The sequence below is a fragment of the Drosophila teissieri genome, chromosome X, assembly GCF_016746235.2.
Source record: "Drosophila teissieri strain GT53w chromosome X, Prin_Dtei_1.1, whole genome shotgun sequence".
In the NCBI taxonomy this organism is placed as follows: Eukaryota; Metazoa; Arthropoda; class Insecta; order Diptera; family Drosophilidae; genus Drosophila; species Drosophila teissieri.
In genome coordinates, this window is record NC_053034.1 from 22,366,572 (window position 1) to 22,384,945 (window position 18,374).

General features: G+C 38.0%; 1 protein-coding gene across 1 annotated transcript; it reads right to left on the bottom strand.

The window, feature by feature from the left end:
* Nucleotides 1-401: 401 nt before the first annotated feature.
* Nucleotides 402-17,916, bottom strand: LOC122624980 (protein GVQW3-like). The gene is made up of 2 exons (XM_043804789.1): nt 17,635-17,916; nt 402-599 (listed from the first exon to the last, which is right to left on the bottom strand). Exons 1-2 carry the CDS (start codon nt 17,914-17,916, stop codon nt 402-404), a joined length of 480 nt encoding a protein of 159 aa, XP_043660724.1.
* Nucleotides 17,917-18,374: the final 458 nt, after the last annotated feature.

The window sequence follows — 18,374 nt, forward strand, 5'->3', positions numbered from 1 at the left end:
CGCCGCGGCCAATAAGACTTCTACCTCCAAATGTAGGACAGCTATAATGGTTCGTTACCAAATGAGTGCGATAGCACATATAAGGTTGCCATTTTGGCTCGACTCCCACAGAGTCAAACGGGCAAGTATTTGTAAATTGTAATAATTTTTTGCCAATCCAGGGAGGTCCTATTGATAGACCATTATGCAATATTTCATCCCGTTTCCTTCAAAGGGGTCGATTGTATAATAATTCCACGTTGGGGCATTTTTTTTTAGATATTTTCCTCTTGGATTTTCTTTAGGCTGTTTCACTAATTCCATATGCAATTGTCTTCTTCGACATTTTCTTCTGTGGGCTTTATCGCTTTATTCTTTACCTTCCAGTTTTTTTCTTGTAAAAGGTATTCCACTTCGCTTTCTTAAAGGATTTCCTCCAGGAATTCCTTGGTTTCCTCACGGCACCATTTTTTGGGTGATATTTCTTTTATAAAGCTGGTAATATTAACGGTCTTTCGTTTCATCGCGGCTCGTTCCAGCTTGCAAACGGCTTCGATGCAGCGAATATGTTGCACCACGAATTTATCCGCTCGCACTGGTCGGTGGAAGATACTCATATCCTTGTTTTTTAAATCCTCTATATTTAGAGGCCTATTGGCTATTGCCTATTGGCTTCCTCAAGTGCCGAAGAGCCGATATCATATATCGAGCAGAACTTTTCCTTCATCACGTTTGCCCATAACACAAAATATTTGCACAACTTTATTATTGGTGACATCAGATCAGGCAGAAAATAAGGATTTGGCCGACAGCGGACAGAATTGCATTTTAACGCTTCTTCTTCGGCAGCGTTTTTTATATTCAGGATAAACTCCAAAACGTCCTCGTCAACTTTCTCCTCCTCCTCCTTTCTCATTATGATCCTGGTCAGCAAATGTAGCTATTCTGGTGAGCAGATTCTTTTCTTTCCTGTAGCTCGAAAGAAAGTCTCCTTTTTCGTCTTCTCCTGAGGATTGGCTTAGTGCGACAATCAGCTGATGTTATTGTTTCCGCAAAACTGTCCTTTGTCTCACACGTTGTCGCTAGACTAATGCATCTTACATAACAAACCTTTAGGTTCAGCAATTTTCCTTTAAAAACAGTCTTCCGGCATATCATTTTAATAAGGTGGGCGATGTCAAGTCTAATGTAGCAGGGTGGCAAATCCGTCCGTTCCTCCGGCAAAAGACTTTGGAAACATTTTTGTATATACGTCTTAATGCGGCACTCGGTAAAGCTTGAGCTTATTTCATCGTGCAATGCCAAGGACAAATCGGACCCAACCTCCAGTGGGAAATGTCCTGATTTCGATATAAGTCTGCTCAGCCAAAACTGTATGCTGGCTGTATCATGTTTAGCCGACAGCATTTGAAAAACTGGAAATATGCTGTCGTCAATTTGGTATAAAACAAGAAAGAACGCTATAGTCGAGTTCCCCGACTATCTGATACCCGTTACACAGCTAGTGGAAGTGCGAAGGAGAGTCTTCAACACTGACAGTTTTTGGCGGTTTGTGGGCGTTAGAGTGGGTGTGGCAAAACGATTTTTGGTATATTTTAATTTATAGTTAATTTTACAAGACGAACAAAGATGTGAAAAAATTTCAAAACATTTTTCAAAAATTTGTGGGCGTTAGCGTGGGCGTGGCAAAATGTTGTTCTGCAGATCAATAGAAATTGACAATACAATTAAGAAAATGAAAAAATATCAAAACATTTTTTAATAGTGTGGGCGTGGCACTTTTGGGCGGTTTGTGGGCGTTAAAGTGGGTGTGGCAATATGAATCGACAAACTTGCGTTGCGTCTATGTCTCTGGAGTCTGTATGCTTTTTCTCAACTTTCTAGCTTTTATAGTTCCTAAGATCTCGACGTTTATACGGACGGACAGACAGACGGACATGGCCATATCGACTCGGCTATTGATCCTGTTCAAGAATATATATACGGAAACGCTTCCTTCTGCCCAATACATACTTTTCAACAAATCTAGTATAGCCTTTTACTCTACGAGTTACGTGTAAAAAAACATAACTTGAGTTGCCGTTTCCAGTTGCGTCGACAGAAATTTTTCTAATGGTTTTTAGCCTTGATGCATATGTTTTTATATGGGCTCCCGTGCAGTAAATGCAATAAATTTTATCCAGTCCAATATCAAGGATGCATCTAGCCAATTCACCCTCATACTTTTAACGGTATAATGATGAAACTGGATCACGATCCTTGGTGATTCCTAGGTGCCTGTTGGTTGCCTATTCACGAAGTTTTCGAGGAGTTGGTAACTTTGGGATGAAACTTGGTTCTGGGTCGTCATCATTCATATTGTCGGTGGCCTCCTTCCTTCACAATGCGGTTTTTTTTTAAAAGCAATTCGTTCCCAATTTCAAGTCTTCTGGATTCAGTGCACCGTCGTTTGTTAATATGCCGCAATGTTCATCGAGTTTCACAAGGCAATGTCCTTTTAAAATTGAGCTGCACTCATTACAATAGCCGTCAATTCTAAGCCATATATTATCCACTTCGTCGGTAAGTTTTGCCCTTATGAAGTTAAATGCACACGGAAGAGGAACTTTTTCGTATATCAGCTTGGCTATTATATCCGTCCAGTTACGTTGCAGATAGCTGTTTGATCTCAATTCCGTTTTTGGTCCATTTTATTTCCACAATTCCTGGTCTAATTCCAGGTTAACATATAAAATAGGCAATGGTCCATTTTTAGAAGCTTCTATGGTCTGCAACTCTGGGTCATGATCTGGAGATGTGCTATTAAAAGTGTTATTATTGCCAGTGCTATCCAGCTGCTTAATGCCACATCGTTCTTTCACCACGGTTATAATGTCATTCCGATGGATTCTGGCGTAGAAATTTAGCGTCTTCGCGCTGATTGTTCCTTGCAATTTGTTACTAATATCCATCCAAACATTATCGCTTCTTGGCTTAAGAGTTCCAGTCTCCGTAAAAATATTCCCTCTGCAAAATACATCCGCTAAGGCGGGGATATGGGGGTTGGTCGGCACCCTTTCAATAAAACTTATTCCTTTTATGCTGTAAATTGTCCACTGATTTACACGTTTTACACTAATGTTTGATTAGCACTTTTCTCAATTGCACTGCAAATGTATAAGGGAATAAGCGAAAAAAACAAGGACTCTGGCTTTAATAAAAGTAAATCAATATGGAAAATTTTGCATGTTTTTAAAAAGTCAAAATTCACAAGGTTTAAAAAAAATATACACTTAGGTTAAATTTAATGGTTCTGTAATCTATCATACAATGCTTTATAATTTCATCTATTTTTTTTTTTGACACTGCTGATAAAACTCTTTTAAATCAATCATATTAAAGGTCTGTGTTTTTATATAGTTTACTTTATTTTTTCAATGTAGTTCACAGTATGTTCACACAACCAACTTCTACCATCCGACGCCGACCAGAAGTAGTGATCGCAGATCTCAGTTATCGATCTATCTTTTTTCTCAACCGATAGTATCGCTGCACAATGGCTGCTTATATTCTAATAATAATGTTCACACTATCGTTATGTTTTATTTAATCTCACTATATTCAATAATGTTACTACGAGCCCTGACCACTATTAATTCGCACGGCTGGTGTTTTTACGCATATGCAATGTTTACAGCACAATATATGTGAAGATAATGCAGATAAATTTTCTGAAAGATAATTTTATTCTCTATTTGATAAAACAAAAATTTTTTTGTTATTTAACGTACAACAACTACAGGATTTTTATGAAAATCGGTTGATGTATGTTGACGTTCTCTGGAGGCCTGGTACTTTTCACCGCAAGTAGGACATAAGAGTTCCTTTGTGTAGCCGAATGAAACTTTCTATATGTTCTTCAGTTTTTAAATGGGTTTATTTGTTTCTTGTAGATATGTTTACTTAAGTTTATTAAGTTTTCACAATCGCGTTTATTGTATGTTCTTTTTAACTTTATGTTCTTCTAAGTCCTTGTATTTTGTTCACTCGTCTTTCGTATTCCAACGCTAATTTCTGAGTGATCTGCTGCGCGCGGGCAGGGGGTTAGGTATATTTTCTTATCCTCTTCCATCCTCAATCGTTTTAAAGACAGCGGATGTCATAGGGTGGTCTTTTTGATGATTTGACCGGTTTTGTAGATCATCCAGTTTTCCGCTACCCATTAAAATGTTGAATGCATTTCGGGGTCCTTTACAGTGTTGGTTAGAGTATAACCCCATCTAATTTTTGAATTTAACATCAAACCTTCGAAGGCTTTACGAGGTTTTGAGCATTTCGCGTAATGAGAATCAAACTAACTAATTTCGATACATTGGTTGCACATATCACAAGCCACGGATGTGACATGTTAGTACTAAGCCGCCTTTGATTGATGTCAATTAACAGGCTGACTGTATTTTTTCACAATCATCAATTATATTGCTTAACTGCTTGGCGATCTGATGAAAGTGGTCGATTCTTTGTACACATAATATGATTTTTTCAGAAGAGCAGTCCTTTATTCATGCCTTTAAAGTTTGGATTAATGTCATCTGTCGTGCTTCTCAGAATATTAGCTGTAGAATCGACAATTGACGTTTGTATTTTGCTCAACTCGTTAGGACTCTGCTGCTTCCTAATATTCCTCATATTATCCTCTGACTTTACATGATTCCATTCAGTATTTGTTAATTTCCGAATGTCATCCGTTCTTCTTTTAATGAATTTGATTTTACTTTGACCATTGTTAGTCCTTGCCAATGTAATAGTAGAATCACTCCAAGATCTCCCCCATATTGTCAATAAATTTATTAATTCTTTGAATTAGTTCACTTGGCAAATTAGCTATTATATTAACTTTATGCCCTACTTTAGCATAGACTACTGCTGCAAACAGTTGGTATGAGATAGTTGTTTGTTGAAATTTTGCATTGGCAATTACGTTTCCTACAAATGTGTAGGTGCTTGTATTTATTAAGTGAGAGAGATGACCCCGTAGTAGAGCACCAATAATATAATTTATAATATAGAACTAATATTTTAATTGCGACCGTCACTTGCAAGTGGCGCACGCTGCCAAGCCAAATTAATTTTCTGCTCTACGTTTCGCACTCATTCTTAAAGAGAATAGTTAGAATAAAGCAAAACCAATCATACATTTTAGTAGCTTGACCAATTCCGAGTTAGGGGTGACACAATTCTAGCCAATGTTTTGACTTTCATTTCTTTATTTTTGGCCTATGGGCCAGACCACTGTGCGATTTTGGATAGATTTTTGGTTTTCGCAATCATTGTTGTTTTGTTTATGGATCCGATGACTTGACGCACTGGGTACTCCATTTAGTGCTTTCTCAATAAAAGCCCCAATATTTGCGTGGCATTGTATTGTCTGGTGTTTTTCATCAAAAAAACTTTTCAGGACCAGACCCCTTTCGGAGTACAGACTGGAAGTAACTCACTCGACGGCATACTTTTTTACCAATTCTACCGTTAAGTTGTCAGCGTAATAATAACGTTAGGGCATTTTTTTTAGATATTTTCCTCTTGGTTTTTCCTTAGGCTGTTTCACTAATTCCATATCCAATTGTCTTCTTCGACATTTTCTTCTGTGGGCTTTATCGCTTTATTCTTTACCTTCCAGTTTTTTTCTTGTAAAAGGTATTCCACTTCGCTTTCTTAAAGGATTTCCTTGGTTTCCTCACGGCACCATTTTTTGGGTGATATTTCTTTTATAAAGCTGGTAATATTAACGGTCTTTCGTTTCATCGCGGCTCGTTCCAGCTTGCAAACGGCTTCGATGCAGCGAATATGTTGCACCACGAATTTATCCGCTCGCACTGGTCGGTGGAAGATACTCATATCCTTGTTTTTTAAATCCTCTATATTTAGAGGCCTATTGGCTATTGCCTATTGGCTTCCTCAAGTGCCGAAGAGCCGATATCATATATCGAGCAGAACTTTTCCTTCATCACGTTTGCCCATAACACAAAATATTTGCACAACTTTATTATTGGTGACATCAGATCAGGCAGAAAATAAGGATTTGGCCGACAGCGGACAGAATTGCATTTTAACGCTTCTTCTTCGGCAGCGTTTTTTATATTCAGGATAAACTCCAAAACGTCCTCGTCAACTTCCTCCTCCCTCTCCTTTCTCATTATGATCCTGGGCAGCAAATGTAGCTATTCTGGTGAGCAGATTCTTTTCTTTCCTGTAGCTCGAAAGAAAGTCTCCTTTTTCGTCTTCTCCTGAGGATTGGCTTAGTGCGACAATCAGCTGATTTTATTGTTTCCGCAAAACTGTCCTTTGTCTCACACGTTGTCGCTAGACCAATGCATCTTACATTACAAGCTGAACCTAATTCAGCAATTTTCCTTTAAAAACAGTCTTCCGGCATATCATTTTAATGAGGTGGGCGATGTCAAGTCTTATATAGCAGGGTGGCAAATCCGTCCGTTCCTCCGGCAAAAGACTTTGGAGACATTTTTGTATATACGTCTTAATGCGGCACTCGTTAAAGCTTGAGCTTATTTCATCGTGCAATGCCAAGGACAAATCGGACCCAACCTCCAGTGGGAAATGTCCTGATTTAGCCGACAGCATTTGAAAAACTGGAAATATGCTGTCGTCAATTAGGTATAAAACAAGAGAGAACGCTATAGTCGAGTTCCCCGACTATCTGATACCCGTTACACAGCTAGTGGAAGTGCGAAGGAGAGTCTTCAACACTGACAGTTTTTGGCGGTTTGTGGGCGTTAGAGTGGGTGTGGCAAAACGATTTTTGGTATATTTTAATTTATAGTTAATTTTACAAGACGAACAAAGATGTGAAAAAATTTCAAAACATTTTTCAAAAATTTGTGGGCGTTAGCGTGGGCGTGGCAAAATGTTGTTCTGCAGATCAATAGAAATTGACAATACAATTAAGAAAATGAAAAAATATCAAAACATTTTTTAATAGTGTGGGCGTGGCACTTTTGGGCGGTTTGTGGGCGTTAAAGTGGGTGTGGCAATATGAATCGACAAACTTGCGTTGCGTCTATGTCTCTGGAGTCTGTATGCTTTTTCTCAACTTTCTAGCTTTTATAGTTCCTGAGATCTCGACGTTTATACGGACGGACAGACAGACGGACATGGCCATATCGACTCGGCTATTGATCCTGTTCAAGAATATATATACGGAAACGCTTCCTTCTGCCCAATACATACTTTTCAACAAATCTAGTATAGCCTTTTACTCTACGAGTTACGTGTAAAAAAACATAACTTGAGTTGCCGTTTCCAGTTGCGTCGACAGAAATTTTTCTAATGGTTTTTAGCCTTGATGCATATGTTTTTATATGGGCTCCCGTGCAGTAAATGCAATAAATTTTATCCAGTCCAATATCAAGGATGCATCTAGCTAATTCACCCTCATACTTTTAACGGTATAATGATGAAACTGGATCACGATCCTTGGTGATTCCTAGGTGCCTGTTGGTTGCCTATTCACGAAGTTTTCGAGGAGTTGGTAACTTTGGGATGAAACTTGGTTCTGGGTCGTCATCATTCATATTGTCGGTGGCCTCCTTCCTTCACAATGCGGTTTTTTTTTAAAAGCAATTCGTTCCCAATTTCAAGTCTTCTGGATTCAGTGCACCGTCGTTTGTTAATATGCCGCAATGTTCATCGAGTTTCACAAGGCAATGTCCTTTTAAAATTGAGCTGCACTCATTACAATAGCCGTCAATTCTAAGCCATATATTATCCACTTCGTCGGTAAGTTTTGCCCTTATGAAGTTAAATGCACACGGAAGAGGAACTTTTTCGTATATCAGCTTGGCTATTATATCCGTCCAGTTACGTTGCAGATAGCTGTTTGATCTCAATTCCGTTTTTGGTCCATTTTATTTCCACAATTCCTGGTCTAATTCCAGGTTAACATATAAAATAGGCAATGGTCCATTTTTAGAAGCTTCTATGGTCTGCAACTCTGGGTCATGATCTGGAGATGTGCTATTAAAAGTGTTATTATTGCCAGTGCTATCCAGCTGCTTAATGCCACATCGTTCTTTCACCACGGTTATAATGTCATTCCGATGGATTCTGGCGTAGAAATTTAGCGTCTTCGCGCTGATTGTTCCTTGCAATTTGTTACTAATATCCATCCAAACATTATCGCTTCTTGGCTTAAGAGTTCCAGTCTCCGTAAAAATATTCCCTCTGCAAAATACATCCGCTAAGGCGGGGATATGGGGGTTGGTCGGCACCCTTTCAATAAAACTTATTCCTTTTATGCTGTAAATTGTCCACTGATTTACACGTTTTACACTAATGTTTGATTAGCACTTTTCTCAATTGCACTGCAAATGTATAAGGGAATAAGCGAAAAAAACAAGGACTCTGGCTTTAATAAAAGTAAATCAATATGGAAAATTTTGCATGTTTTTAAGAAGTCAAAATTCACAAGGTTTAAAAAAAATATACACTTAGGTTAAATTTAATGGTTCTGTAATCTATCATACAATGCTTTATAATTTCATCTATTTTTTTTTTTGACACTGCTGATAAAACTCTTTTAAATCAATCATATTAAAGGTCTGTGTTTTTATATAGTTTACTTTATTTTTTCAATGTAGTTCACAGTATGTTCACACAACCAACTTCTACCATCCGACGCCGACCAGAAGTAGTGATCGCAGATCTCAGTTATCGATCTATCTTTTTTCTCAACCGATAGTATCGCTGCACAATGGCTGCTTATATTCTAATAATAATGTTCACACTATCGTTATGTTTTATTTAATCTCACTATATTCAATAATGTTACTACGAGCCCTGACCACTATTAATTCGCACGGCTGGTGTTTTTACGCATATGCAATGTTTACAGCACAATATATGTGAAGATAATGCAGATAAATTTTCTGAAAGATAATTTTATTCTCTATTTGATAAAACAAAAATTTTTTTGTTATTTAACGTACAACAACTACAGGATTTTTATGAAAATCGGTTGATGTATGTTGACGTTCTCTGGAGGCCTGGTACTTTTCACCGCAAGTAGGACATAAGAGTTCCTTTGTGTAGCCGAATGAAACTTTCTATATGTTCTTCAGTTTTTAAATGGGTTTATTTGTTTCTTGTAGATATGTTTACTTAAGTTTATTAAGTTTTCACAATCGCGTTTATTGTATGTTCTTTTTAACTTTATGTTCTTCTAAGTCCTTGTATTTTGTTCACTCGTCTTTCGTATTCCAACGCTAATTTCTGAGTGATCTGCTGCGCGCGGGCAGGGGGTTAGGTATATTTTCTTATCCTCTTCCATCCTCAATCGTTTTAAAGACAGCGGATGTCATAGGGTGGTCTTTTTGATGATTTGACCGGTTTTGTAGATCATCCAGTTTTCCGCTACCCATTAAAATGTTGAATGCATTTCGGGGTCCTTTACAGTGTTGGTTAGAGTATAACCCCATCTAATTTTTGAATTTAACATCAAACCTTCGAAGGCTTTACGAGGTTTTGAGCATTTCGCGTAATGAGAATCAAACTAACTAATTTCGATACATTGGTTGCACATATCACAAGCCACGGATGTGACATGTTAGTACTAAGCCGCCTTTGATTGATGTCAATTAACAGGCTGACTGTATTTTTTCACAATCATCAATTATATTGCTTAACTGCTTGGCGATCTGATGAAAGTGGTCGATTCTTTGTACACATAATATGATTTTTTCAGAAGAGCAGTCCTTTATTCATGCCTTTAAAGTTTGGATTAATGTCATCTGTCGTGCTTCTCAGAATATTAGCTGTAGAATCGACAATTGACGTTTGTATTTTGCTCAACTCGTTAGGACTCTGCTGCTTCCTAATATTTCTCATATTATCCTCTGACTTTACATGATTCCATTCAGTATTTGTTAATTTCCGAATGTCATCCGTTCTTCTTTTAATGAATTTGATTTTACTTTGACCATTGTTAGTCCTTGCCAATGTAATAGTAGAATCACTCCAAGATCTCCCCCATATTGTCAATAAATTTATTAATTCTTTGAATTAGTTCACTTGGCAAATTAGCTATTATATTAACTTTATGCCCTACTTTAGCATAGACTACTGCTGCAAACAGTTGGTATGAGATAGTTGTTTGTTGAAATTTTGCATTGGCAATTACGTTTCCTACAAATGTGTAGGTGCTTGTATTTATTAAGTGAGAGAGATGACCCCGTAGTAGAGCACCAATAATATAATTTATAATATAGAACTAATATTTTAATTGCGACCGTCACTTGCAAGTTGTGCACGCTGCCAAGCCAAATCAATTTTCTGCTCTACGTTTCGCACTCATTCTTAAAGAGAATAGTTAGAATAAAGCAAAACCAATCATACATTTTAATAGCTTGATCGATTCCGAGTTAGGGGTGACACAATTCTAGCCAATGTTTTGACTTTCATTTCTTTATTTTTAGCCTACGGGCCAGACCACTGTGCGATGTTGGATAGATTTTTGGTTTTCGCAATCATTGTTGTTTTGTTTATGGATCCGATGACTTGACGCACTGGGTACTCCATTTAGTGCTTTCTCAATAAAAGCCCCAATATTTACGTGGCATTCTATTGTCTGGTGTTTTTCAGCAAAAAAACTTTTCAGGACCAGACCCCTTTCGGAGTACAGACTGGAAGTAGCTCACTCGACGGCATACTTTTTTACCAATTCTACCGTTAAGTTGTCAGCGTAATAATAACGTTAGGGCATTTTTTTTAGATATTTTCCTCTTGGTTTTTCCTTAGGCTGTTTCACTAATTCCATATCCAATTGTCTTCTTCGACATTTTCTTCTGTGGGCTTTATCGCTTTATTCTTTACCTTCCAGTTTTTTTCTTGTAAAAGGTATTCCACTTCGCTTTCTTAAAGGATTTCCTTGGTTTCCTCACGGCACCATTTTTTGGGTGATATTTCTTTTATAAAGCTGGTAATATTAACGGTCTTTCGTTTCATCGCGGCTCGTTCCAGCTTGCAAACGGCTTCGATGCAGCGAATATGTTGCACCACGAATTTATCCGCTCGCACTGGTCGGTGGAAGATACTCATATCCTTGTTTTTTAAATCCTCTATATTTAGAGGCCTATTGGCTATTGCCTATTGGCTTCCTCAAGTGCCGAAGAGCCGATATCATATATCGAGCAGAACTTTTCCTTCATCACGTTTGCCCATAACACAAAATATTTGCACAACTTTATTATTGGTGACATCAGATCAGGCAGAAAATAAGGATTTGGCCGACAGCGGACAGAATTGCATTTTAACGCTTCTTCTTCGGCAGCGTTTTTTATATTCAGGATAAACTCCAAAACGTCCTCGTCAACTTCCTCCTCCCTCTCCTTTCTCATTATGATCCTGGGCAGCAAATGTAGCTATTCTGGTGAGCAGATTCTTTTCTTTCCTGTAGCTCGAAAGAAAGTCTCCTTTTTCGTCTTCTCCTGAGGATTGGCTTAGTGCGACAATCAGCTGATTTTATTGTTTCCGCAAAACTGTCCTTTGTCTCACACGTTGTCGCTAGACCAATGCATCTTACATTACAAGCTGAACCTAATTCAGCAATTTTCCTTTAAAAACAGTCTTCCGGCATATCATTTTAATGAGGTGGGCGATGTCAAGTCTTATATAGCAGGGTGGCAAATCCGTCCGTTCCTCCGGCAAAAGACTTTGGAGACATTTTTGTATATACGTCTTAATGCGGCACTCGTTAAAGCTTGAGCTTATTTCATCGTGCAATGCCAAGGACAAATCGGACCCAACCTCCAGTGGGAAATGTCCTGATTTAGCCGACAGCATTTGAAAAACTGGAAATATGCTGTCGTCAATTAGGTATAAAACAAGAGAGAACGCTATAGTCGAGTTCCCCGACTATCTGATACCCGTTACACAGCTAGTGGAAGTGCGAAGGAGAGTCTTCAACACTGACAGTTTTTGGCGGTTTGTGGGCGTTAGAGTGGGTGTGGCAAAACGATTTTTGGTATATTTTAATTTATAGTTAATTTTACAAGACGAACAAAGATGTGAAAAAATTTCAAAACATTTTTCAAAAATTTGTGGGCGTTAGCGTGGGCGTGGCAAAATGTTGTTCTGCAGATCAATAGAAATTGACAATACAATTAAGAAAATGAAAAAATATCAAAACATTTTTTAATAGTGTGGGCGTGGCACTTTTGGGCGGTTTGTGGGCGTTAAAGTGGGTGTGGCAATATGAATCGACAAACTTGCGTTGCGTCTATGTCTCTGGAGTCTGTATGCTTTTTCTCAACTTTCTAGCTTTTATAGTTCCTGAGATCTCGACGTTTATACGGACGGACAGACAGACGGACATGGCCATATCGACTCGGCTATTGATCCTGTTCAAGAATATATATACGGAAACGCTTCCTTCTGCCCAATACATACTTTTCAACAAATCTAGTATAGCCTTTTACTCTACGAGTTACGTGTAAAAAAACATAACTTGAGTTTCCGTTTCCAGTTGCGTCGACAGAAATTTTTCTAATGGTTTTTAGCCTTGATGCATATGTTTTTATATGGGCTCCCGTGCAGTAAATGCAATAAATTTTATCCAGTCCAATATCAAGGATGCATCTAGCCAATTCACCCTCATACTTTTAACGGTATAATGATGAAACTGGATCACGATCCTTGGTGATTCCTAGGTGCCTGTTGGTTGCCTATTCACGAAGTTTTCGAGGAGTTGGTAACTTTGGGATGAAACTTGGTTCTGGGTCGTCATCATTCATATTGTCGGTGGCCTCCTTCCTTCACAATGCGGTTTTTTTTTAAAAGCAATTCGTTCCCAATTTCAAGTCTTCTGGATTCAGTGCACCGTCGTTTGTTAATATGCCGCAATGTTCATCGAGTTTCACAAGGCAATGTCCTTTTAAAATTGAGCTGCACTCATTACAATAGCCGTCAATTCTAAGCCATATATTATCCACTTCGTCGGTAAGTTTTGCCCTTATGAAGTTAAATGCACACGGAAGAGGAACTTTTTCGTATATCAGCTTGGCTATTATATCCGTCCAGTTACGTTGCAGATAGCTGTTTGATCTCAATTCCGTTTTTGGTCCATTTTATTTCCACAATTCCTGGTCTAATTCCAGGTTAACATATAAAATAGGCAATGGTCCATTTTTAGAAGCTTCTATGGTCTGCAACTCTGGGTCATGATCTGGAGATGTGCTATTAAAAGTGTTATTATTGCCAGTGCTATCCAGCTGCTTAATGCCACATCGTTCTTTCACCACGGTTATAATGTCATTCCGATGGATTCTGGCGTAGAAATTTAGCGTCTTCGCGCTGATTGTTCCTTGCAATTTGTTACTAATATCCATCCAAACATTATCGCTTCTTGGCTTAAGAGTTCCAGTCTCCGTAAAAATATTCCCTCTGCAAAATACATCCGCTAAGGCGGGGATATGGGGGTTGGTCGGCACCCTTTCAATAAAACTTATTCCTTTTATGCTGTAAATTGTCCACTGATTTACACGTTTTACACTAATGTTTGATTAGCACTTTTCTCAATTGCACTGCAAATGTATAAGGGAATAAGCGAAAAAAACAAGGACTCTGGCTTTAATAAAAGTAAATCAATATGGAAAATTTTGCATGTTTTTAAGAAGTCAAAATTCACAAGGTTTAAAAAAAATATACACTTAGGTTAAATTTAATGGTTCTGTAATCTATCATACAATGCTTTATAATTTCATCTATTTTTTTTTTTGACACTGCTGATAAAACTCTTTTAAATCAATCATATTAAAGGTCTGTGTTTTTATATAGTTTACTTTATTTTTTCAATGTAGTTCACAGTATGTTCACACAACCAACTTCTACCATCCGACGCCGACCAGAAGTAGTGATCGCAGATCTCAGTTATCGATCTATCTTTTTTCTCAACCGATAGTATCGCTGCACAATGGCTGCTTATATTCTAATAATAATGTTCACACTATCGTTATGTTTTATTTAATCTCACTATATTCAATAATGTTACTACGAGCCCTGACCACTATTAATTCGCACGGCTGGTGTTTTTACGCATATGCAATGTTTACAGCACAATATATGTGAAGATAATGCAGATAAATTTTCTGAAAGATAATTTTATTCTCTATTTGATAAAACAAAAATTTTTTTGTTATTTAACGTACAACAACTACAGGATTTTTATGAAAATCGGTTGATGTATGTTGACGTTCTCTGGAGGCCTGGTACTTTTCACCGCAAGTAGGACATAAGAGTTCCTTTGTGTAGCCGAATGAAACTTTCTATATGTTCTTCAGTTTTTAAATGGGTTTATTTGTTTCTTGTAGATATGTTTACTTAAGTTTATTAAGTTTTCACAATCGCGTTTATTGTATGTTCTTTTTAACTTTATGTTCTTCTAAGTCCTTGTATTTTGTTCACTCGTCTTTCGTATTCCAACGCTAATTTCTGAGTGATCTGCTGCGCGCGGGCAGGGGGTTAGGTATATTTTCTTATCCTCTTCCATCCTCAATCGTTTTAAAGACAGCGGATGTCATAGGGTGGTCTTTTTGATGATTTGACCGGTTTTGTAGATCATCCAGTTTTCCGCTACCCATTAAAATGTTGAATGCATTTCGGGGTCCTTTACAGTGTTGGTTAGAGTATAACCCCATCTAATTTTTGAATTTAACATCAAACCTTCGAAGGCTTTACGAGGTTTTGAGCATTTCGCGTAATGAGAATCAAACTAACTAATTTCGATACATTGGTTGCACATATCACAAGCCACGGATGTGACATGTTAGTACTAAGCCGCCTTTGATTGATGTCAATTAACAGGCTGACTGTATTTTTTCACAATCATCAATTATATTGCTTAACTGCTTGGCGATCTGATGAAAGTGGTCGATTCTTTGTACACATAATATGATTTTTTCAGAAGAGCAGTCCTTTATTCATGCCTTTAAAGTTTGGATTAATGTCATCTGTCGTGCTTCTCAGAATATTAGCTGTAGAATCGACAATTGACGTTTGTATTTTGCTCAACTCGTTAGGACTCTGCTGCTTCCTAATATTTCTCATATTATCCTCTGACTTTACATGATTCCATTCAGTATTTGTTAATTTCCGAATGTCATCCGTTCTTCTTTTAATGAATTTGATTTTACTTTGACCATTGTTAGTCCTTGCCAATGTAATAGTAGAATCACTCCAAGATCTCCCCCATATTGTCAATAAATTTATTAATTCTTTGAATTAGTTCACTTGGCAAATTAGCTATTATATTAACTTTATGCCCTACTTTAGCATAGACTACTGCTGCAAACAGTTGGTATGAGATAGTTGTTTGTTGAAATTTTGCATTGGCAATTACGTTTCCTACAAATGTGTAGGTGCTTGTATTTATTAAGTGAGAGAGATGACCCCGTAGTAGAGCACCAATAATATAATTTATAATATAGAACTAATATTTTAATTGCGACCGTCACTTGCAAGTTGTGCACGCTGCCAAGCCAAATCAATTTTCTGCTCTACGTTTCGCACTCATTCTTAAAGAGAATAGTTAGAATAAAGCAAAACCAATCATACATTTTAGTAGCTTGATCAATTCCGAGTTAGGGGTGACACAATTCTAGCCAATGTTTTGACTTTCATTTCTTTATTTTTGGCCTAAGGGCCAGACCACTGTGCGATTTTGGATAGATTTTTGGTTTTCGCAATCATTGTTGTTTTGTTTATGGATCCGATGACTTGACGCACTGGGTACTCCATTTAGTGCTTTCTCAATAAAAACCCCAATATTTGCGTGGCATTGCATTGTCTGGTGTTTTTCATCAAAAAAACTTTTCAGGACCAGACCCCTTTCGGAGTACAGACTGGAAGTAACTCACTCGACGGCATACTTTTTTACCAATTCTACCGTTAAGTTGTCAGCGTAATAATAACGTTAGGGCATTTTTTTTTAGATATTTTCCTCTTGGTTTTTCCTTAGGCTGTTTCACTAATTCCATATCCAATTGTCTTCTTCGACATTTTCTTCTGTGGGCTTTATCGCTTTATTCTTTACCTTCCAGTTTTTTTCTTGTAAAAGGTATTCCACTTCGCTTTCTTAAAGGATTTCCTTGGTTTCCTCACGGCACCATTTTTTGGGTGATATTTCTTTTATAAAGCTGGTAATATTAACGGTCTTTCGTTTCATCGCGGCTCGTTCCAGCTTGCAAACGGCTTCGATGCAGCGAATATGTTGCACCACGAATTTATCCGCTCGCACTGGTCGGTGGAAGATACTCATATCCGTGTTTTTTAAATCCTCTAAATAGGCTTCCACAAGTGCCGAAGAGCCGATATCATATATCGAGCAGAACTTTTCCTTCATCACGTTTGCCCATAACACAAAATATTTGCACAACTTTATTATTGGTGACATCAGATCAGGCAGAAAATAAGGATTTGGCCGACAGCGGACAGAATTGCATTTTAACGCTTCTTCTTCGGCAGCGTTTTTTTATATTCAGGATAAACTCCAAAACGTTCTCGTCAACTTCCTTCTCCTTTCTCATTATGATCATTATGATCATTATGATCCTGGTCAGCAAATGTAGCTATTCTGGTGAGCAGATTCTTTTCTTTCCTGTAGCTCGAAAGAAAGTCTAATTTTTCGTCTTCTCCTGAGGATTGGCTTAGTGCGACAATCAGCTGATTTTATTGTTTCCGCAAAACTGTCCTTTGTCCTCACACGTTGTCGCTAGACCAATGCATCTTACATAACAAACCTTTAGGTTCGGCAATTTTCCTTTAGAAACGTTCTTCCGGCATATCATTTTAATGAGGTGGGCGATGTCAAGTCTTATATAGCAGGGTGGCAAATCCGTCCGTTCCTCCGGCAAAAGACTTTGGAGACATTTTTGTATATACGTCTTAATGCGGCACTCGTTAAAGCTTGAGCTTATTTCATCGTGCAATGCCAAGGACAAATCGGACCCAACGTCCAGTGGGAAATGTCCTGATTTCGATATAAATCTGCTTAGCCAAAACTGTATGCTGGCTGTATCATGTTTAGCCGACAGCATTTGAAAAACTGGAAATATGCTGTCGTCAATTTGGTATAAAACAAGAGAGAACGCTATAGTCGAGTTCCCCGACTATCTGATACCCGTTACACAGCTAGTGGAAGTGCGAAGGAGAGTCTTCAACACTGACAGTTTTTGGCGGTTTGTGGGCGTTAGAGTGGGTGTGGCAAAACGATTTTTGGTATATTGAGTTAATTTTACAAGACGAACAAAAATGTAAAAAAATATCAAAACATTTTTCAAAAATTTGTGGGCGTGGCAAAATGTTGTTCTGCAGATCAATAGAAATTGACAATACAATTAAGAAAATGAAAAAATATCAAAAAAAATTTTAATAGTGTGGGCGTAGCACTTTTGGGCGGTTTGTGGGCGTGGCAATATGAATCGACAAACTTGCGTTGCGTCTATGTCTCTGGAGTCTGTATGCTTTTTCTCAACTTTCTAGCTTTTATAGTTCCTGAGATCTCGACGTTTATACGGACGGACAGACAGACGGACATGGCCATATCGACTCAAGCTTTTTTTTGTATCCAGCCTTCTGCAGATGGTTTAAAATGGTTTGGTGACTAACTCCCATCTCCTGGGCGATGTCACGAGATGCCACATGCCGGTCTAACTCGATGTATTCCATGATTTGATCGGTATTTGTCGTCACAGGTCTTCCGCCGGCTGGCTTATCCATGGTGTCGTTTTCACCGGCTCTGAATCGTCGAAACCATTCCTCCGCGGTTCGAAGTGATAGAGTACCATCCCCCAAAACACCATTAATCTCACGGAACGTTTCTCTAGCGGATTTGCCTTTAACGAAGGAAAACTTTAAAATAGCGCGAATTTCGGCGTTAGTGAACTCCATGTTTACACGTCTATAACTGTTGAACGCAATATCCAAACTAATCATGCATAGCGTCGTTTTGTAGGTTATGTCAAGACCTTTCAAATTATGTATAGTATTGCCAGATACGAGCTCTGTAGCGCTTTGTACATAGCCGCGAAATTCAAAAGACAAAAAGGCGGAAGGGAGATATTTGACAACCTTATATATACGGAAACGCTTCCTTCTGCCCAATACATACTTTTGAACAAATGTAGTATAGCCTTTTACTCTACGAGTTACTTGTAAAAAAACATAACTTGAGTTGCCGTTCGGTTTTTGAATGGGTAACGCTTCCAGTTGCGTCAACAGAAATTTTTCTAATGGTTTTTAGCCTTGATGCATATGTTTTTATTTGGGCTCCCGTGCAGTAAATGCAAAAAATGTTGTCCAGTCCAATATCAAGGATGCATCTAGCCAATTCACCTTCATACTTTTAA